The sequence below is a fragment of the Scardinius erythrophthalmus genome (genome assembly GCF_964197995.2).
Source record: "Scardinius erythrophthalmus genome assembly, chromosome: 3".
NCBI classification, from domain to species: Eukaryota; Metazoa; Chordata; class Actinopteri; order Cypriniformes; family Leuciscidae; genus Scardinius; species Scardinius erythrophthalmus.
The window spans coordinates 32,349,168-32,371,320 of record NC_138223.1 but is presented as its reverse complement, the minus strand read 5'-3'; the positions used below and the strand labels follow the sequence as shown (position 1 = coordinate 32,371,320).

Below are 22,153 nucleotides of genomic sequence, written 5' to 3'. Positions count from 1 at the left end.
GAAGAGACCACCGCTACTTTTGTCTGTTTAGAGTCGACCCACAAAAAAGCAGCAGCTGTTACTAGCAAAGTTTAGGTTAAAGTTTTCCGTCGGCCAGTAAACAATACATTTGAACAGATTTAGTAACCTTGCATTCCTTGAAAGTGATCTAAGGACGATGGCAGAAGGATCTATGTGTAACTGAGGAGGATCAACAGTGAGTAACTTAGAGGATTCTTCCTTTGTGATTTAGCGCTATTGTGGAGTTAATAACGGGATGTTCGGCTGTGTAAATATTCAAGCAAACCTTCTCAGTAACTTAGATCAGCATTGGAAATTCTGCAACTGATATTTTCAACGAAATGATTTTAAACTTTCATTTATTATTGTGACACGTAATTATAAGCGTGATACATGTAACGAGCTTCTCTGTAATGTAGTTTGGTTTGGGTGGATACAAATATTCTGTTGTTAAGAAAACGCGGAAGACCGTGTCAGTCACATGCTTCCTTAGGGCAAATATTAGCTATGTCACACTGGGGTATCTAACAATCCTATATATGCCTTATCATATGGAGATTTGGCTAACATCTGTAAATGCGACTGATCAGATTCAATCAAATAAGTGAATGTCTTGCGCTGAAATAAAACCAGGATGAAAAAAAGAGAAATACACAATAACATACAAAGCGTCATCTTCAATCATAACAGATCCGAATAGGTCGTTTTATACTTTCTCGTAATAGAGGAAACACACTTCCTTGCTGTGCTTCCCATAAAAATAAGTTAAATGGTCTGTACATTAGCCACAGTGAGCAACTTTGATCTAAAGAAGGTAATGTCCTTTGCTCTTCTTTTGTAATAGTTCGGTGTAGAAATTAGGATTCATTATTGTGCATTGTAAAGGAATATTATAGGGCAGTCAGTGCACTATACTGAAGTATGAGAAATGTAAAGGGCAGAGTGTAGATGATCAGTAGCTCAACTATGGTGTTTATCATCTTCAATCACAGTGCTTGCCGGTTAACATCCAGTCAATGTCTGAGGGCCTGTAGCAATGGGGACACCGTTCACAATAGATGACGCATTCGTCCTGGAGGGAGAGGAGGAAGAGGAAGGTGTGGTTCCTGGAGAAGATGTGGGGGAATGGAAGGGGAGAGAGAAGGACGGTGGCGGAGAGATGACATTTGGACCTCTTTCTTTTGCCAAAACACAATCTCATCCTTCTGGATCCGCTGGCACTCCTGAACACAGTAATCTGAAATATCAGGTCAGGTGTTTACATGTCTGTCGCTTTCTCTTTGAGAGTCTTTTACGGGCAAATCTGACTGACTTTTTTTTGTTTTGTTTTTTCTGTTCTCCCACAGAATCTGGAAAATGAAGATGCTTTAGGTGGCACTGTGAACTCTTCTTTCAACAACTTCTTCAAAATCAGGTTTGGCAGTTCACATCACAGTGTTGACATTTTTAATTGCAACATTCTCATTAAGCAAGAATATTTATTGAATGTAATTATTTGAGCAGAATTGTATAAAATGAAGGATGTGTTGCACCAATAAGGCTGAGTTTAATTGGTTGATTTAGGTTTTATTTTAGTTCAAGCTATTTTGCACCACTAACAAGTCTTTAATTAAAACCTTCACCTGTGATTAAAACCTCCTGATGCAATTAACACCAGTTGTCAGTGATTATATTTACCAGTGAGTAATATTATTATATAATGTTAAAATATTAAAAGATTTCGGACAGACTGAACAAGCTGTTGTTGAAGCAGGGTGTATACGTCTTCTCACAAACAATGACACAATGTACTGTATCAATTAAGGGAGCAATACTAATAGTCCAAAAATTTTTTATTAATCTTAGTATATTACAGATTCCTTATTTTTGGTCTGCCTCATTTCTTCCTAAAAGTCATGACACAACAACAGTTTTTATCAGGACAAAACTTTGATGAATCTTTTTTTTTTATTCTTTATGTATATACAAAATTGTTTCATCTTTTTTTTCTTTCTAAGTTGAATTTTATTATATTTGTATTGCATTGCATATGACAATAAACTTGCATATTACTATTACCACTGAAAACATGTGATCAACTATTTTACTCAATTTTAGAAATTTAAAAGGCAGGTTTATCCCAGTTAATAATTGGTAAATATAAGTTTACATATCTGCAGTGATGCATTCAAATTGCCACTCACCATAGTTTGCGTTAGAAATGGCAGATTTTAGAAGACAACTATACATTCATTGTGATGTTAATTTCTTGTTTTCAGCCCTGGGGTAATGCTAAATTTAAAAGTAAATGCTTAATTTCCCACAAATTTTCTTCAGAGAACAAGAAGTGACCAACTGGCAAACAAACAAGCCATCAAATGACCATCCTAAACAAAATAAAATATGTTGCTTCGATGTTTTTGATGTACAAGTACTTGAAAAGCCAAGTGTCTGTCTGTGTTCCAGTGATCCTGCTACTCTGTCCTACTGCAGCTCTCAGTGGTCATTCAGCACACTCAGCTCAGTCACACAGCTGTCTGCTCACTGCTGCGGGTAACACACACACACATTACTAAAAAACTTCTATTTATATAAGCTGACATTAACTAAAAAATACTGGTCTGTGATATTCTTTTCCTTTCCTCAACATTTGGTCTGTGTGGATTGTTCCCAGGTGGACGTCTCACCCGCTAGTGAAGAAGAACAGACGAGTCGTTCTTGCCTCGTTCCTCCTCTTAATCACTGGAGTTGGTGAGACTTTCATACCTTTTGTGATGTTCTTTGATCATAAGTACTACAGATCTCAAGGGAAAGGTGTTTGGGAACCACCGTTTCTGTTTGACTTGTAAAGTGCTGTTAATGTTTATCTTGCTGTCAACTCTGATCTTAAGCACAGATGGTGAATTCAGATGTGATTGTCAGCTGATTAGTAAACGCATTATCTTTTCTCTCTCCCTATCGTCCCGCTCCCTCTGCCTCCTACCTATCAGCTTTGATCTTTACAGGCATTGTCATACAGTTAAACCCTCACGCAGGTAAGACCTGTCACGTTGGTATTGGTTGTAAACACAGATGAGACATGAGCAGGGTTGCTTTAGCACACAAACCTGTTCAGCTACTTATAAGTGGAGCATATCAGTTAATAAATCAGTGTTCTTCATGCCTTAAAAACAAAGACATTTAACTCTTCAGTTGCAATTTTGGTCAGTAAAAATGTAACCCATGTATTAATGTCTTTTCAGGTGTTTCAAGTGCAATTTTCTTTGTTCCTGGATTTCTTCTCTTCATTCCTGGTGGTAAGATCTAAATGTATTCTCAATACAAGCTTTTATATTATAGTCAGCTTTGCCTTTGTGAATATCAGTAATGGATTTTGGACCTTAGATAATATATTAGTTTTATGAATTGTGAAGTTATCTTTGTAATGCAGTCAAGTAATGTGTATACATGAAGCCTCACCTCTTCCACTTGTACACTAGATACCCTACCCACCACCTTTTTAAAATCTGTTTTTCATATTCTAGTACCAGAATTGCTTAACATTATAAATTCATCCTTACAAATGGGTTCATTTCCTAAATCCCTAAAGACTGCGATTATAAAACCACTTCTCAAAAAGAATAACTTGGATACATCTATATTAAGCAACTATAGGCCCATTTCAAACCTACCGTTTATAGGCAAAATTATTGAAAAAATTGTTTTTAATCAACTTACATCTTTTTTAAAACTTAACAACTACCTAGACGATTTTCAGTCAGGTTTCCGGGCTCACCATAGTACAGAAACAGCTCTTGCTAAAGTCACAAGTGACATCCGATTAAATACAGACGCAGGCAAGGCATCCATCTTAGTATTATTGGATCTCAGTGCGGCTTTCGATACTGTTGACCATTACATATTGCTTCATCGACTAGAACATTGGGTTGGCTTCACCGGTGTTGTGATCAGCTGGCTAAAATCGTATCTTTGTGACAGGAGTTTTATTGTTAAAATTGGAAATTGTTCCTCAACACTAACAACTTTGACCTGTGGGGTTCCCCAGGGCTCAATTTTGGGTCCACTGTTGTTCAATCTTTATATGCTGCCACTTGGTAAAATCACGAAGAAACATTCAATCTCTTACCATAGTTATGCTGAGGTTATAGTTTTTGGAAAAAATGAGGAAAGATGTAAAATCTCTGCCCTGCTAGAAATAAAGGGTTTAGTAGCAAAGGAAGTGGTAAGAAGCCTTGGTGTCCAAATAGATAATAATCTAAATTTCAATAATCACATAAAAACAATCACAAAATCAGCGTACTTTCATCTTAAAAATATTAATAAGCTAAAAAGGTTTATGTCTAAGGAGGATCTTGAAAAGGTTATACATGCTTTTATTTCGAGTAGGATTGATTATTGTAATGTGCTTTTAACAGGACTCCCTAAAAAGAATTTAAAACCGCTTCAAATGATACAGAATAGTGCAGCCAGAATCCTTACTAAAACCAAAAGAATAGATCATATTACTCCAATCTTAAAGTCCTTGCACTGGCTACCAATTAGATATAGGATTAATTTTAAGGCACTCTTATTAGTTTTTAAGTCAATAAAGGGGTTGGGACCAAAATATCTTTGTGATATGTTTCAACCGTATACTCAATCAAGACCCCTTAGATCATTGGTTCCCAACAGCGGGGTCGCGACCCACAAGGGGGCCTCAGCGAGCTCTGTGGGGGGTCGCGTAGTATTTTGAAAAGTTTTGAGCAATGAGCATTAAATAAAAGTCCTTAACTTTCTTCTGTTCAAAATTTCAAAATGTATATAATGAGCGAGTTCATTATATAATGAATCATGAATCCATTTTACAATCCGTGTTTTTGTCTTATCCTGAACCACTATGGTATACCTATAATAAGTGTTTACATTGGGACTATTTCACACTGGTTCGGATCGCTGCCGCTGCGGAGTAGCCCAGTACCTGCGTGACTCGTCATAGACGTACACAGAGAGAAGTAGTTCCGGCTACAATGTTCTTCCGAAAGGCGCAGTATTCTGTAAATAAACGCAAGTTTATTATCGCTCGCTATAGCGCCAAAAGCTTCAAAATAAAGCCTCACATTGATAAAGCCTCACAAATAACATGCAAGTATTGAGGTCCCAGACAGCAGTCATTTAGTAATAGCCTATATTCTTGTTTTTTTACCTACACACCAGTGTGAATATTTTTGTTATTGCATTTCAAATAGGGCCAATTTATTGGCTACTCCTAGGCTTACGTTTTTAAATTACAAAGGGCCTACTGATGTTTTTGTTATTGTATTTTCAATATTATAGGCTATTATTTGTGCATAAACATATCTGGTTATAGAAAACATACCGTTTGTTTGAAAACAACATATTTTGTCATCCTTGCTGCAAGCTTACAAGAGCGATAATATCATTCAATTTGAAGGGGGGGCCCTAAAATATTTTCTTGGGAAAAAGGGGGTCTCATACAAAAAAAGGTTGGGAACCACTGCCTTAGATCACAACATAAACAGCTTCTACTAAAACTTATTGTCAAAACAAAACAAGGGGAATCTGCTTTTAACTATTTTGGCGTTCATCTCTGGAACCAGCTTCCAGAAAACATTAAAAACGCTCCAACTATCACAATTTTTAAAACTAGATTAAAGACCAAACTTTTTTCAGATGCTTTTTACAGTTAATGTGTGTATAAATAAATATATTTATTTATTTTGTTGGTGTCATATATTGTAAAATTGTATGTAGTTTTATATAGTTATTTTTATTTTTATATTTTTGTGTGAAGCGCATTGTATTGCTGCTGTGTATGAAATGCGCTATACAAATAAATTTGCCTTGCCTTGCCTACATAGGAAGAACCTGATATTAAAGAGGACCTATTATGCCCTTTTACAATGTCTTGATTTTCCCTTTTTTGTTTCAGTGTATCATGTGATCTATATAAGCTGTGCGGTTCGGGGACGAAGAGGATTCAAGTTCTTTTATTTGCCATACTTTGAGAAGTAAATCGTTTCTCTTCACATCATCCAGACTGGTCGTCTGGATTGCCCACCATTTCAATTCCCCCACCCCCACCCCCACCACAAAAAATGAAGTAAGGGGATGACCTATTTTTACAACCTCAGTTACTAGTGGTTTTCTAAACAATTTCTTCATTTTTGTAAAAGCCTTAAAGTCAGTCTGCACACAGGTCTTAAGTATAACCTCTACAGAAAAAAAAACTGTGATTTAGTGTGTCAAGCGCAACAATACACAATCTTACTTCATAAGGCGGCACAGACTGTATTAAAACACCCGTGTTTATAGAATTTAAGAAGTTGCATTCAATTGAGACGTTCTATACGAGCTGTGCTGCAGTGTTGTCCTTAGTTCAGTGAAACATACTTGGAATTCATTATAATAAGCTTGTTATAGATGTACAAAGTTTTGTTATAAATAGAGCACTGAACATGAAACATGAAATTGTACACCACTAGCCTTGTACAGTAAAAAATGAAATCATAGACAAAATGAATGACATGAAGAATGAAAATCTCAATCTGAGAAAACCAAGAATGCAATTTATCATTTAGGCCACTGCATACTACACACACACACACATTCAGTCTGAGTTGTAAAGCATTTTCATTTATCTCCCGTCTATTGTAAAATCAAGTAAGATACAGCAACCACAGTGATTGCTTTTCTACTGCACATTCATCTTTTTAACTAGTACCACTACTAACACTTTGAACCACTGTTTTAGTGTATATCATACACCAAATGAGTGTTGAAAAGATTTTGTATTGTGTAATGTTTTTAATGATTTTGACACTACAATAAAACCTGTTTTTATATTTGCTTTTAAATCCCAGTGCTGTATTTCTTATGCACATTATTGACTGTTGTATAAAAATACCTTATACAAGAAACTTTAGCAAATCTCAATTACATTGAAACAAGATTCTGTCAAAACACAAAGGAAAACGGTTTGTCAAGTTAGTATACAACTCTTAATTAGTTGAGCGTCTTTTCAAGTATTTGTAGTCTCACTGACATGTGAGAACGAAAAAAAGGTCTCTAGGCAGTTCAATAATTGTTATATAATTGACAAACATGCCACATTCATAAAAAATAATAATTCAAACGTTTCTTTCAAAAACTCTGATCTCAATATTGTGCTGTATCCTGTAGAAAAACATTAATGCAAATCTCCACTTCTATTGTTCTATTTCATTTTTGATTGTTTTGTTACATCTGCTGTCACAAGTATGAAATGTTACTCAAAAGTGAAATTAATACTCCGTGTTCTACACTTAGTTCTTCTCCCAATGCTGTATTATTACTAGCTTACACTGCCGACTTCTGTGATCAAGACTTGCATCTATGAGGTAGTTCTACAAGTTACATATTTAATACAGTTATGAGAATGAGGTAGTGTGTTGCAAAATATTTCAGAAATATAATGATCTAGCATAACGGATTCAGATACCTTAAAACGGTTTGGTTTTAAAAGCTGAACATCAACACAAGTCTAAGACCTGAGACCAGTTGATTAATATTGGATTATGGGTTGTAAGTTTATCATCTGAACAAGCAGCAGGTTGTGCATTTCAACTGTCTTCATTGTAGTGTTTTGTTTTTTGCAACAGAGAGGTCCATAGCATTAGCACTGGCTTGAGAAGTTGGGCTGCTGGTGAGATCTGTTTTTTGGGCAGGGCTTGAGGGTCGCACGTCTATGACATTTTGGAAATTAAACGGGCAGGGAAACCATGGAGGAGTGTTATAAGCAATTAGGGGCGAGTCCTCTCTGCAGCTGGTCACTCTGAAATTTTTCGCTGATGTGAAAAATGTGTTTGGTGAGGAATTAGCTGATGGTGGGATCCTTAACACAGAATTACATGATGTTCTAGCTTTTATGGACAGGTCCTGAGGAAGCTGCAAGGGAAAGTTAACACTCTTAGCAAAGAAAACAACAACAACAACTTGATGTTGCTTAATGACAACATGAATGTTTCTATAGTTGTATGTCTATGTACACTTCAGCTGAAAAGCTTGGGGTATGATTTTGAAATTTTTTTTGTCTCATGCTCACCAAAGCTACATTTATTTTTAATTTAAAAAAATACAGTAAAACCGTAATACTGTGAAATATTATTAAAAATGAAAATAATAACAATAACTAAGAGTCATTGTTCATTTGATAAGCTGCTTTGGTTTCAAAGTAAGAAACAGATATGGAATGAACTTTCTCACCGGTTTGAAGTTGAACCATCTAAAGACCATTTCATTCCCTGCCAGTGTGTTAAACTTAGGGCCCTATGATTTCAGCAGTGCAGAAAAGCAGACAGAATCACGGAATCCAGTCATAAAATTGGAATTTACTGTATAACGTGGAATGTCACATAATTTGACAAGATTTTGATGAATAAATCGAAAGTAGGGCTGTATACTTAAATCGTGTTATGGACTTAGTATTTGTGAATATTACCTTGCAAAAAGACTGCTATTTAAAATGAAGCCTGCTTGTTGTCTGCATTGTTTTTAAGGAATATCACACACAATATACATTTTCAGCTATTTTTTAATTTAAACAGAATCTAAATCTCTGTGGTGCAGCACTATGTCAACAAAATTTAAGAAATTGTTAATTTCATTTGATTACAATATAAAAGATTAATTAAATTGTTAAAGTTTTGAGCATCTGATCTTTTTTTTTTTTTAAGCTACACTGTGTAGGATTTTCTCCCATCTAGCGGTAAAATTGTTTATGACTACCAACTAAATATTACTTTTAGCCCTTCCCATTCCGAGGGCGTTTTAACTCCTACGGTGGCCGTATTATTTCAAATCTGCCGGCAGTCGTGAGTAATCTCCCCCTCACATTCGTCACGGTGCCACTGAGTGTAAAAACGCGAAAGGCGAAGCTTGAATTTCCAGATATGTCCCTCTTTGTCTAATGTATTTTCAAGATGGAGGCGCAACATGGCTGCCGCCATTCGAGCGACTCGCTCGTATGTATTATAAATGGCAGATTCTACGCTTACGAGAATACTTGATTAGTTGGTAGAAGTAATTACACATTAATGAGCACATATACTTTTGATAGAACAAAGTGTTTTTTGCTAAGAATCAACTTAAAAAAAAATACACAATGTAGCTTTAAATTGAGAGCTTTCTGTCCTTCCATTGACAGCTACACAACTGACACTTCAAAAAGTTCATAAAGAGATCGTGATCCATATGAATTGAGCGGTTTAGTCCAAAATTTTCTGAAGAGACACGATAGCTTTATATGATGAACAGATTGAATTTAGGCTTTTATTCACATATAAACATTGATCAACTTACACATTAGATATGGTCAACGGAAGATGTTGAAACACGTTGGCTTGACGTGAACCAATGAGGTTCATTCTCGCATTACGCAGCACGTTTGAGCTTCAGCAAGAACCAATGAGGTTTGTTTTTGCACGTCAAGCAGGTTCGGTTGAGCTTCTGTTTAAGTTCTCTAAACAATGTTTATATGTGAATAAAAGCCTAAATTCAATCTGTTCATCATATAAAGTGATTGAGTCTCTTCATAAAAATTGGACTGAACCGCTCAATTCATATGGATTAGTTTTACAATCTCTTTATGAACTTTTTGAAGCATCAAAGTGTCGGTTGTATAGTTGTCAATGGAGGGACAGAAAGCTCTCAGATTTCATCAAAAAAAATCTTCATTTGTGTTTCGAAGATGAACGAAAGTCTTAAGAGTTTGGAACGACATAAGGGGGAGTTACTTAATGAAATTTTAATTTTTGGGTGAACTATCCCTTTAAAATAGAATCCAGAAAAATTTAAATGGGACACATGGAATTTCAGCAGCAATTGCGCCAGTCTTCAGTGTCACTTGATCCTTCAGATATCATTAAAATATGCTGATTTAAAACATTTCTTATCAATGAAATCTCTTGTGCTGCTTAATATTTTTGTAGAAACCATGCTACATTTTTTCAGGGTTCTTTTATGAATAGAAATAAAAAATAAAAAAAATATTTTTAATAGAATTGTTTTGTAACATTAAATGTCTTAACTGTCACTTTTGATCAAGTTAATGCATCCTTGCTGAATAAAAAATAATGACCCCAAACTTTTGAATGGTAGTGTATTTGCCTAACTGGCTGTCACAAAAAAACACAATTTCTAAAGATCCAGGTGTCTAAATTGTATTAAAAAATATAAAATAATGTATTTAAAAATATACATACCAGTACCAAGTCTTCGTCGCTGTATGTGCTCTCTGTGTCACTCTCTGTATAGTGTAGAATAAAATCCATGATGATGTGCAGTTGTGTTTGTGGCCAACAATAACAAGTAATTTATGACTCCTGTGGTGAATACAACACAGTAGACAGTAAAGATAAAGGCAAGAAAGAACCTTACCACTGTAGGATGAAACATGGGAGTCCTGGAGAGGCAGAGACACTTCAGCGGGGCAAACCGCAGATTCTTCATTCTCTGTTGCCACCTCAACAACTGCACACACATCATGTAGTTCAGCTACAGCCATATCCCTCTTGGATGACATGGGCTCAGGGGAGCTCTCATTCTCTGTTGATGAATAAGCAAGTATAAAACAATGGATCTACTGTTGAAGGCAAAGAGTACTCTACTGGTGGACAGAAATCACATTTAAAAATTGATTCAGTTCTGAGCCTTAGTGCCAGAATGGCTTAATTTTCAAAATGAGGGAATAAAAAGTGGTTATTTATCCATGTCCACTTTTGTTGGACAATAACTTTATCCTAGTGCTGCTGTAAAGCCAAAACAATCTCTGTTACTGTAATTTCCTATTATCACTGTAAATCTGCTTTGAAACAATTCATATTGTTAAAAGCGATATATAAATGAAGGTGACTTGACTTATTTACCAGCAAATAGCACAGTGCTGTCCGGTGAAGTTTCTATCTTAAACTCTGCTTCGCTCAGTCCTTTTAGAAGTTTAATTTTTCTGGGAGTGCCAGCTTTCCGTTTCTGAAAAACCTAAAGAATTGAGGATAGGTGTGAGATCATTTGCAATACTTAGTCAGAAGTGTGCACTATTGTTTAAGTGTACTATTAGTTCCTACTTTTGCTCTTTGCTCCTGGTCCATCTTTTTCTTCCCTGAAAAAGATGACAATATGCATTTAGAGGATCTTAAACATCATCAGAAGAATGTTTACCAAAATAAAATTATGTAATTCTACACCATGATAAGTGTATGAGCATAAAATACATGGTGAAATTTCCCCAAATCATTTAAGTTAATGACCAAACTTACCTTTCTTAACTGCTTTTTCGGTTGAGGAAAGCATCCTGTACATTCTGAAGGCATTGCTTCCTCTCTTCATGCTTTTATCCTTCACTTCCTCAATATCTGGTAGAGAATTCATAGCACAGCGGAAATTTGCCTTCCATGTCTTAGGATCTGGTTTGTCAATACCCGGACGATACTTTCCTGTATGAGACATAATTGGGTAATAACTGAATCATAACATATAACAAAATGGAGTCACAAATCAGTAGATCCAGCACAAGGATCACCCCAGCAGGAATGCATTAAAAGCTGTATGCAGATGCAGAATCAACTCAAATGCATAGTGGAAATGACAAATTTCACCTTTAAAGTAGTCAGCCTTATTCTTCATAAAAGAGACAATGGACAACAGATCTGTCAACAGTTACCTGTGTGAATGGCCCAGTTCTTAAATAAAGGTGCATCCTTTTCCAAATCCCATCCATGTCTGGCTGCATGCATCCATGGTATCTGAAATATCCTTTTCTCCTGTTAATGGAAACATTTTGATAGTGTACTATTAGACTATGTCAGTCCAAATCCAATTATTTTGTGCATCCAATTGGAATCTGATCTAAATGACTGACTGTGTATCGCAACTGTTCAGATCTGATTTGTGTGTCCCATGGCTATCTTTCGTTTTCCGTGGCATTGATAGGACTATGCCAAAAACAACAAGAAAGGGTTTGCAATGTTGTCTTTGACAATGTGTAGCTGCAGCGCTGGACTACTAATAAAGCAATGTCAAGAACTGAGGCTCACATGAGCGGCTTTATTCTGTACAGGAGACGTCTCTCTGCCACACAGTGAATGAAGTGACATTTTCTGCGTGACCTAAACATTGACCACAATGCAACCTTGTTCCTGCAACGATGTCTGAAGTTTTTACGTTTTACGTGGTGAGAAAGTGACACATAGAGAGAAAAGCTATGCGAAATCCGATCAGAGAGGTCAGACTGAAATGGATTTCCAGAAATGAGATTTGAATAGTATTTCAAACCACATATGAATGTAGCTTGAAACGGATTAGTAAGAAATCAGATTTCATGTGATTTTTTTTTGCTGTTCACACTTGCTAAATATGATCAGATTCAATTCGAATCGGATATGCACAAAAATCGGATTTTGACGGACAGTCTGCATTTGGAATTTGACAATGTATTGGCAAAGAAACAAAGTGCCACATGAGTTAGGCATTACATGTTCAAACTTACTTAAGTCTCTTCTTAAACTGAATACAATAGAATTTTATTGAATTTCCACCCTCACCTCATCGACCCATTGAAGACCCTGAATTTCCCCGCTGGTAATCTGTTGCTCCAACCAGGGGCGCATTCTCATTCTGTCCACTGGCATCTTGACTCTGAATAGAAAAGAAACAGAAAAAGAATGTAGTTGTAAAGAGTTAGTTCACCCAAAAATGAAAAGTATCCCATCATTTACTCGCCCTCAATCCATCCTAGGTGACTTCTTTCAGCCAAACGCAATCGGAGTTATGTTAAAAAATATCCTTGCTCTTCCAAGCTTTATGATGAGAGTGAATGGTGCCTGAGATTTTGAAGCCCAAAAAAGCGCATCCATCCATCAGTAATCCATTCGACTCCAGGGGGTTAATAAAGGCCTTCTGAAGTGACAGGTTTTAGTAAGAAATCCAAATCTAAAACTTTATAAACTATATTCACTGGCTTCCGATTGGAATTTCCGAGTGTAGTTCCGGTGTTGTGCCGAATTTCGACCCCGGCCAAATTATATTACCCCCCTAGTATTGGTAGGTTTAGGATTAGTTGTGGGGGTGGAGTTAGGAAATCAGGTACTGACTTCAACGAGGGGGGTAATAATTTGGCAGGGGGTCGAAATTCGACACAACACCGGAACTCGAAGAGCGGACGGATGTTACCGGAAGGTAGTGGTTACAGTTTACAAAGTTATAATTATGGATTTTTGTTCAAACAAAAATGCATTGTTTCTCTTCAGAAGGCATTTATTAACCCCGTGGAGCCGTATGGGTTACTTTTATGATGGATGGATGCACTTTTTTGGGCTTAAAAAAAATGGCACCATTCACTCCCATTAAAAAGCTTGAAAGAGCCAGGATAATTTTTATATAACTCTGATTGTGTTTGGCTGAAAGAAGAAAGTCATATACACCTAGGATGGCTCGAGGGTGAGTAAATCATGGGCTAATTTTCATTTTGGGGTGAACTAACCCTTTAAATATACTGGACACCCTGCCAAAAAAAAACATTTTGTGTGGAAAAAAAAAACATTAGGAGCCTGATGAAATGAAAACAATTTTTGTTAAGAGTAGTAAATTTGCATTTTAAATAGAAAAAAAATAAATAAAGTGAAGACATCCTTCCCATAGCACATTGAAATTCAATATTCCCTCAAACTGAAAAGGTTCTAGATGCGTAAATAATTCAAAATACTTCCTATCTGTTTATTCTATGCAAATAAGGAATTATGTTAAATATTAATTAATTAATTATAGTAATCAATCAACTTTACACAAATAAATCAAATAAATCTCAGTACACACACCCTCCCAATGATCAAATAAATCAAATCTAGCCTATGCTCTTACAACGATAATTAATTCTGCAGTAATACACAACGTGCTCCACCTTTATGGCGTACCTTTAACACACATTCACTAGAAGTCTGTATTCATTTAAATATGTAAAATGCCTTTCATAAAAGACAGAAGAATAAACGATATCATATCTGTCAGAGTCAATTAAAACCGTAAATTTGCTTTCATAATGTGACATATGTCGACGTTTACTTTCAGCCCAGCACAGACAGAGAATCTTGTATAATCAATCTAACGTTATTTATAAACAGACTAATAAATGAATGCTAATAGTTCTGCGTTGAAGCCATGTATTTAACGTTACCTGGACGAGAGGCAATCGATAGCCTACTCCAAGATTCCTCGATAAGATGTGTTATAAAACCCTGTCCTAGAACTGCGCAGAAACCATGTTTTGTTTTAGGTTTTCTTTCTTCATCTTAAGAAGAGCGACGTAGCGTTGGTGTTTTTTGAATCGACATGTGAATTCATCCAGAAGCCTTTCGTGTTTGATAGAATGACGCAACACGTCATCGAGCAGCAGACCGCGGAAGTGAAACAACGAAGCGTTTCATTGGTCTGCGTAGCTTTTGAAAGTACGGTTTCTTTCACTTTCACTTCCGCTTCCTAAATTATGCAACGCCGCCTGCTGGAGCTTGACGTTACTGCCAGTAAAATCGCACTGGTCCAACTGGCTGGGACGTGTGTGCAGTCGCGTTAAAAAATTGGTAAAACAAATACAAATTATGATCGAAACATTTTGTGACTGTGGAACTTGGTTAGGCATGCATGTTGAAATAACCGAATGCTACTTTAAAAGCAGACCGTATGAACAACAAGAGTGGCATTTGTCATTTTAATTTGTTGAACGCATTGGAATGTTCCCAAAATATAAGATTTGACTGAGTATTCATGGTCCAGTTCCACAAAATACAATGTAAATTATATAACTTACTTGATTTTGAGCAGTTTTGTGTCAACTCTTATTTTCTTTCGGACTTGTCCTAACCCCATAATCCTAGAAGAGCACACTTATTTATAGCCATTGGGTGAGTGAGGGTGGGTTTCGCTGTAGTTGTATTGTGAAACTTCTTCTCAGCGGTGTTTATGCTGTCTGTCTGTGTCCCAGGCTCCCAGCTTGTTTTGGACAGACTGATTTAATTTGCGAATTGCGCAATGTTAAGGAGGGTGTGGTCGGAGCAGGGATGGGATGGGTATAATTTCTTTGTATGACTTTATATTGACAACTGGTCCTATGGAGAGCATGGAGAGCATCTTTCCATATAAACTCTTCCCATTGACTTCCATTGCATTTTTGTCCATGCAATGGAAACCAAAGGGAACCAAAACTATTACCTTTCATTCTTCAGAATATCTTCTTTTGTGTTCCACAGAAAATCATACAGGTTTGGGACGATATGAGGGTGAGTAAATGATGACAAAATTCTGTTTTGGGCGAACTATGGCAAGGATAGGGTCAGAACTTTTTCAACTACTCAACTCTTCTTCACTCAATTGTAATTAAAAAAATTGTGTAGTGAATGAGTGCAAAAAGGAGCCACCTGTTCAGTTTTGTTGTTAATATTTGAGATTTCATTGGCTATTTGTTATTATTTTCAGTGTTATTCATGTAATGACTCCATATATGTGTTCATCGATTTCATTTTAAGAAGGTAAACTATTAAACTTACGGTGTCTTAAATTACTTAACATAATAGCCCATTATGTTTGTATTAGATGTTGTTAAGCTTAACATGTCCAGCCTGTCATATAGTGAAATATTGATTAATATAAAAACTTTTCAGAAATTAAAAATATTATTATTATTTTTTTTTTTACCATACACAGTCAGCATCAACAATAAATCACTTTGCTAACTGAAGGTACACCATGTGTTCATTAAATGCTAACTTTAGTAAAAAATGTCCACCCTGTCAGTCTCCAAGCCTTCCAACATTAATTGCTGAAGCTGACTGTGTATTGTTTGAAATGTATATTTTTAATTTCTGAAAAGTTTTTATATGAATTAATACTTCACTATATGACTGGGCGGACATGTTAAGCTTGACAACATCTAATGGTGTAAGAGCAACACACAGCGGGGTTTCATTACTGAAATGAATCCACGTTTTTTAATGAATCGAGTGGTTTTAGTTTCATATTTAGAGTATCATAGTGTATATTGCTTTAGGGTCTCTTGTTATTCCTGTTGTTTCTCTTCACCCATTAAAGCCTTTGTTGTCCACCTGTCATGTTGTCTACCCTGTCATCTTAATCTTTTATTTAAATAAGCTAATTATTTTAACAAGTTAGCAAAACCTTTTGTGTAATTTCTTTATAAATAAATGAGGCCAGTTAGTACTGTTTGAAAGTTTTACCAACCAGATATATTTGTTGTTAGATGTTATTTAGAAAAGAAATTGCAATTATTATTTTTTTTTTGAGGGAAACAAATATTTTGCTGTTATTTCATTAAAGACTTTTCCAATTAACTAAATGTATTGTGAAAGGGACTAAATATCTTTCTGAAAATCTACATTTCATAATCACTATGCTTGTGACAGCTTGTGGTTTGCTCATACATTAAAAATAATTTAAAAAAAAAGTGCTGGAGCTTGAGCAACATGCATTTCTAACAGCCTATAAGGTCTCCTTAATACAAAACAAATTAAAGTCATATGGAAAATCTCGTTTTTTTATTTAGGAAATTATGAAGTCTCAAATGCACTTTACGGTGATTTCGACCCCGTTATTATTTGCAGTTTTATTCATGTTATGACTCCATATGCGTTCATCGGTTTCATTTTAAGAAGGTATGCCTTGCCTATACTTAACTGTCTTACAATACTTCTAAAACAATACTCAGTTTCAATGATTTTAGAGACATTTGTTATGCTATACATTCTGTTTTATTATTCTAACAAAAACAAAGTAGGCTACAGAAGAATAATCATAACGATGTAGCCTATCTTATGAAGGAGCGCGCGTTTAACGCTTTTGCTGAGCGGCAGAAGTGACTGCAAGAGTACGACGTATTTTAATATACAGAAATGCAACAGAGTGGTTGGAATGTGGAGAGAAAGACTCGCTGCAGTGTGCATAATTGTGGGGAGATGGCGCTGTTCAACTCTTGGCTGGCTCCTCCTCTAAACGCGGAACAGGGGGCTGGTCTCTTGTTTTCCGCGGGAAGTTCTTCTGCTCTGCCTCTGTCTATGTGGACGTACAGCCGAATATCGACAAGAGCACTGCAGGCACTTTCTGATGAACACATGGACGACAAGGCAAAGAACGGCACATCCCAGCTCAACGGGTAACGTGTTTTATATATTGTTTTACTGTTAAATTCATAATCAGCACATGCTAGGGCGGAGATATGACATGTTTTTTGATTTGTGTTCCTGAGAAATGTGTTAGAGTACTGAGAAGTGCATACGTTTTTTAAAAAAGGGTTCACCAGAACTGAACGTTGTGTGAAAACAACAACGGTGTGTTGGCAGTTTTTCAGAAGATATGTTTATGTTTCTGGCACATTAGCACAAAAACGCTATTTTGGCTTGTTGACGAATATGCCTACTGAGAAATAGCTGCACATGAAGATGGATCTCATGATTACTACCCTCTTGTGGCCATGTTTGGCATCTTCAGCCCTGGAAGCTGGCTGTGATTTCACCAAGTACAACATGTTCCTTGATCAACAGCTCTGTTGATCCTGGAAAAACATGACAATCAACTAATCAGGTTATGTCAAGTTTAGACTTACAGCAGGGTTAATTAGCTGCATCATTTCCCTCTAATTTTAGGGATAATTTATGGGATGGATTAGGGGTATGGATAGGGTTAGGACTGTTTTCGGAAAGGAATGTCCAGGATAAACAAAATATGTTGATCCAGGAACATATCTGGCAAAATCATCGCGACCGTAAGTGAGGCTCACTAATCAAATCAGATTAGATTTAAAAGGAAAATCTACAACCCATTGTATTTTCATCTATATCGTGTGAATGGATTTCAGATAACTGCACATTTTAAAACTGTTTAATGACTACCTCAGCATTGTCTCACTGCACTGCCCATTAGCTTCAGATCATCAACCCTAAGTATTCCACCATTAGACTGTCTCTGTCTCTCTCTCTCTCTGTCTCTCTCACACACACACACACACACACACACACACACACACACACACACACACACACACACACACACACACACACACACACACACCTGCTCTGACAGCTGCTCAAAAAAGAGAGAATCACCAGAGACATTAGGAAAAAGAGTGAGTCAAGTCAGATGGGTCCATTACAAGACAGTCAAGGTGTAATATCACTTTTAACTAAATCGGAAAGCCCTGGAGGAAAACCATCTGATGATATGTCTGTCAGTGCTTATCACACATAGAGTAGACAGTCATTGCTGGGCGTCAGGGGTGCCAGTGTTAAGATCAGGTAAAGATGTAGTACTCTACTGAGGCAATAGGAATCTTCTATCTATACTGGAGATGCAGATATGAATGTACACTACCATTCAAAAGGTTGTGATCAGTTAGATATTTTTTTGTAAAGAAATGCATACCTTTATGTGGCAACGACAGTAAAACATTTATAATCTTTAATATAATCATTTAATCTATAATAAAAATTTAATCTTTGAGATCAATACTGTTCTTTGAACTTAATATTAATCAAGGAATCCTGAATTAAAATGATCATGGTTTCCACAGAAATATTAAGCAGCACAACTGTTTTCAACATTAACTGTAAATGTTTCCTGAGCAGCAAATTAGAATGATTCCTGAAGGATCATGTGACACTGAAGACTGGAGTAATGATGCTGAAAATTTAGCTTTGTCATCACAATTTACAATATATATTAAAATAGAAAAAAAGTTATTATATAAAAGTTAAAAATATTATTGCACAACATTACTATTTAAATGTATTTTTGAACGGTAGTACAATGTAACATACAAGTGTAGCAACTGAGATACATGCACGCACACATATGCTGAAAACTATTTATACATTTTTGAAAACAGAAATTGTACACAATCCATTTAATAAGTATCCTAGTTGATTGTTGAACTGACATGAGGGCATATGAATATTGGCCAATGCTGATAATCTCAAAACAGCAGAATATTGCCAATACATCTGTCTGCCAATGTGCCTGGCACTTAAATGTTCATGACAATGTAAATAATTACATAATTTGGCTAATATTAAGGGTAATAATAGTATTATATAAATTCTGCCCTCAATTTTTCCACATTCTTAAAATATTGGTGAAAATAATCATATTTGTGTGTTCAAAATTAATGAATGGCTAGTTACTAATTACCTCTTCAACAGTGTAATTAGATTACTGTACTAATTACTCTCTCTAAAAAGTATTTAATTACTTTCTAAATCCCATATCAACCTCAACCAGCTGAATAATACAAGGATAGACATGAAACTGTTTTAATTCTTTCAAATGAATACTATAAAATTGCATGAAATATCCTTAAACTGACCAAACAATTTAAAGGGAGAAGGTTACATAATAAACACACTTTTTAACATCAGACAATACATTTAGATGTTAAACCCACTATTGATTTATATATAATTGTTCTAGTTTATACCAGTGATTCCATTGCTCCGCACATTTTGTATGTCTTCCCTAATTTAACACGCCTGATTCAGATCATCAGCTCATTTGGAGAGACTCCATGAACTGAACTGAGTGTGTCAGATAAGAGAGACAGACAAAATGTGCAGAGCAGCGGCTCAGTTGAGAACCACTGGTTTATACCAGTCTGATCTCATGACGCTTCATACTTATTTTAGATGGTGGCTAGCCTAATTCGTGAGGTCGTACGATTTAGCCACCTCATAAAATGCGTACAAATTGCCGTGAGATCGGATTGGTCTATACAAAGTGTTTAGCCCAAATACATCAGAATTAACTTTTTTGTTGCCTTTGGCTTGCTCAGTTGGGGACATTTGGGGATATTTAATTTAATTAATCAATCAACAATACTATTGATCAGCATTACCAAACGTGGACGTTTTCCACTAGAAACAAACATTGATGTATTATTAAGTTGGCTTGAGAGAGCCAACTTACTGATATTGTACTTAAACTTATTATTATTATTATTCTTCTGTTAAAAACTGTTGACTCAAACTCGTCCTAGAGCTTTAACACTACATACTCCAAACTCGGCTCAGACACTCAAACTGATCTGAAGTTAGTTGCTATATCTTTTTAGACTGATCGGACTTACGGTTTTCCTAAAAATGCCGATCAAAACTCGGAAAAACTCCCATTGACTTACATTGGGGAGTTCTAAAAAATTCAAATTTACATTCAAACTCACCAACCGACGAAAATTCAAATCTAAACACCTTGAAGACTAAACCAAACTGCCGTTCTATATACTATATTAGCCAATGAGACTAATTTAAACTAATAAACTCTAAACTCATACACTTATAAACTAATTAACTTATAAACTCATGAATTCATAGACTTATTAACTCTTTAACTCATAAATTAATAAACTCTGAACTCTTAAACTCATTTAAACTTATAAACTCTAAACTCATTAAAACTTATAAACTCTAAACTCATTTAAAACTTATAAACTCTAAACTCAAAAACTCTAACACTTATAAACTCATCAATTTATACACTTATAAACTCTAAACTCATAAGCTCTGAGTGTGTGTGTGTGTGTGTGTGTGAACACACACACACACACACACACACACACACACACACACACACACACACACACACACACACTAAACTCATTTAAACTTAAACTCTAAACTCATTTAAACTTGTAAACTCAAAACTCGTAAACTACTTTAAACTTCAAACCACTTTAAACTTCTTAAGTTTAAAGCTTCAAGCTCCCAAGCAACTCCATAGCAACCAAACTTGAGTACCCTAGCAACCGTTTTGCAAGACCTATATCTCAGTATCAGAACATCGTATAGAGATGAGGTTTGGCTCTTTTGACTCATGCTAGCAAACAGCACTTCCAACATGCTACACATGCTAGCAGTGAATAGCTACATGCTAATATCATTTAGTTAAGTGCTAAATCATACCAAGATCATGCTAAGGACTCTATAAAAACTCCATAGTAACCATCTGTGACAACTACCAACCACCTAGCAACACCATAGCAACCGCCCAGAACACCCTAGCAACTGCCTAGCAACCGCCCAGAATACCTTAGCAACCGCCTAGCAACATCATAGCAACCACCCAGAACACCCTAGCAACCGCCTAGCAACACCATAGCAACCACCCAGAACACCCTAGCAACCGCCTAGCAACCACCCAGAATACCCTAGCAACCGCCTAGAAACACCATAGCAACCCCCCAGAACACCCTAGCAACCGCCTAGCAACCACCCAGAATACCTTAGCAACAGCATAGCAACCACTCAGAACACCCTAGCAACTGCCTAGCAACCACCCAGAATACCTTAGCAACCGCCTAGCAACAGCATAGCAACCACCCAGAACACCCTAGCAACCGCCTAGCAACCACCCAAAACACCCTAGCAACCACTTAGCAACCACCCAGAATACCCTAGCAACCGTCTAGCAACAGCATAGCAACCACCCAGAACACCCTAGCAACCGCCTAGCAACCACCCAGAATACCCTAGCAACCGCCTAGCAACACCCTAGAAACCACCCAGAACACCCTAGCAACCGCCTAGCAACACCATAGCAACCACTAAAACACCCTAGCAACCGCCTAGCAACCACCCAGAACACCCTAGCAACCACCCAAAATACCATAGCAACCGCCTAGCAACCACCCAGAACACCCTAGCAACCGCCTAGCAACCACCCAGAATACCCTAGCAACCGCCTAGCAACACCATAGCAACCACCCAGAACACCCTAGCAACCGCCTAGCAACATCCTAGCAACCACCCAAAATACCTTAGCAACCGCCTATCAACACCATAGCAACCACCCAGAACACCCTAGCAACCGCCTAGCAACCACCCAAAATACCTTAGCAACCACCCAGAACACCCTAGCAACACCCTAGCAACCACCCAAAATACCCTAGCAACCGCTTAGCAACACCCTAGCAACCACCCAGAACACCATAGAAACCGCCTAGCAACCACCCAAAATACCTTAGCATCTGCCTAGCAACACCATAGCAACCACCCAGAACACCCTAGCAACCACCTAGCAACCACCCAAAATACCTTAGCAACCATCTAGCAACACAATAGCAACCACCCAGAACACCCTAGCAACCGCCTAGCAA

General features: G+C 36.7%; 3 protein-coding genes across 8 annotated transcripts in view; 2 read left to right on the top strand and 1 right to left on the bottom strand.

Annotated features, from left to right (window-relative positions):
* Nucleotides 1-6,830, top strand: tmem134 (transmembrane protein 134). The gene is made up of 8 exons (XM_081361934.1): nucleotides 1-196; nucleotides 993-1,249; nucleotides 1,347-1,414; nucleotides 2,446-2,532; nucleotides 2,654-2,730; nucleotides 2,970-3,014; nucleotides 3,222-3,275; nucleotides 5,909-6,830. Exons 2-8 carry the CDS (start codon nucleotides 1,037-1,039, stop codon nucleotides 5,989-5,991), a joined length of 627 nt encoding a protein of 208 aa, XP_081218060.1. The 5' UTR covers nucleotides 1-196; nucleotides 993-1,036; the 3' UTR covers nucleotides 5,992-6,830.
* On the bottom strand, nucleotides 6,768-14,959 carry irf2a (interferon regulatory factor 2a). 4 transcript variants are annotated; one of them, XM_081361932.1, is made up of 10 exons: nucleotides 14,183-14,406; nucleotides 12,555-12,648; nucleotides 11,675-11,774; nucleotides 11,271-11,447; nucleotides 11,079-11,113; nucleotides 10,881-10,992; nucleotides 10,393-10,560; nucleotides 10,218-10,261; nucleotides 8,221-8,283; nucleotides 6,773-7,902 (listed from the first exon to the last, which is right to left on the bottom strand). In XM_081361932.1, exons 2-10 carry the CDS (start codon nucleotides 12,639-12,641, stop codon nucleotides 7,588-7,590), a joined length of 1,101 nt encoding a protein of 366 aa, XP_081218058.1. In that variant the 5' UTR covers nucleotides 12,642-12,648; nucleotides 14,183-14,406; the 3' UTR covers nucleotides 6,773-7,587. The 4 variants fall into 4 exon arrangements, with proteins under 4 accessions (XP_081218059.1, XP_081218058.1, XP_081218057.1 ...); XM_081361930.1 differs by lacking the exon at nucleotides 14,183-14,406 and adding an exon at nucleotides 14,813-14,959 and having other exon boundaries at nucleotides 6,998-7,902; XM_081361933.1 differs by lacking the exon at nucleotides 8,221-8,283 and having other exon boundaries at nucleotides 6,768-7,902; nucleotides 14,183-14,505.
* A 1,970-nt stretch (nucleotides 14,960-16,929) lies between these two features.
* dctd (dCMP deaminase) overlaps nucleotides 16,930-22,153 on the top strand; it is a 29,560-nt gene continuing 24,336 nt past the window's right edge. For 2 of the 3 annotated variants that reach the window (XR_014029950.1, XM_081362563.1), the window contains exon 1: nucleotides 17,039-17,167. Coding sequence is in view for 2 of the 3 variants with exons in the window: in XM_081362563.1 (XP_081218689.1) it covers nucleotides 17,070-17,167 (98 nt within the window). In the remaining variant the exon portion in view is untranslated. Of the gene's footprint in view, nucleotides 17,168-22,153 lie in introns of all 3 variants that reach the window. The other variant, XM_081362562.1, reaches the window with a different exon arrangement.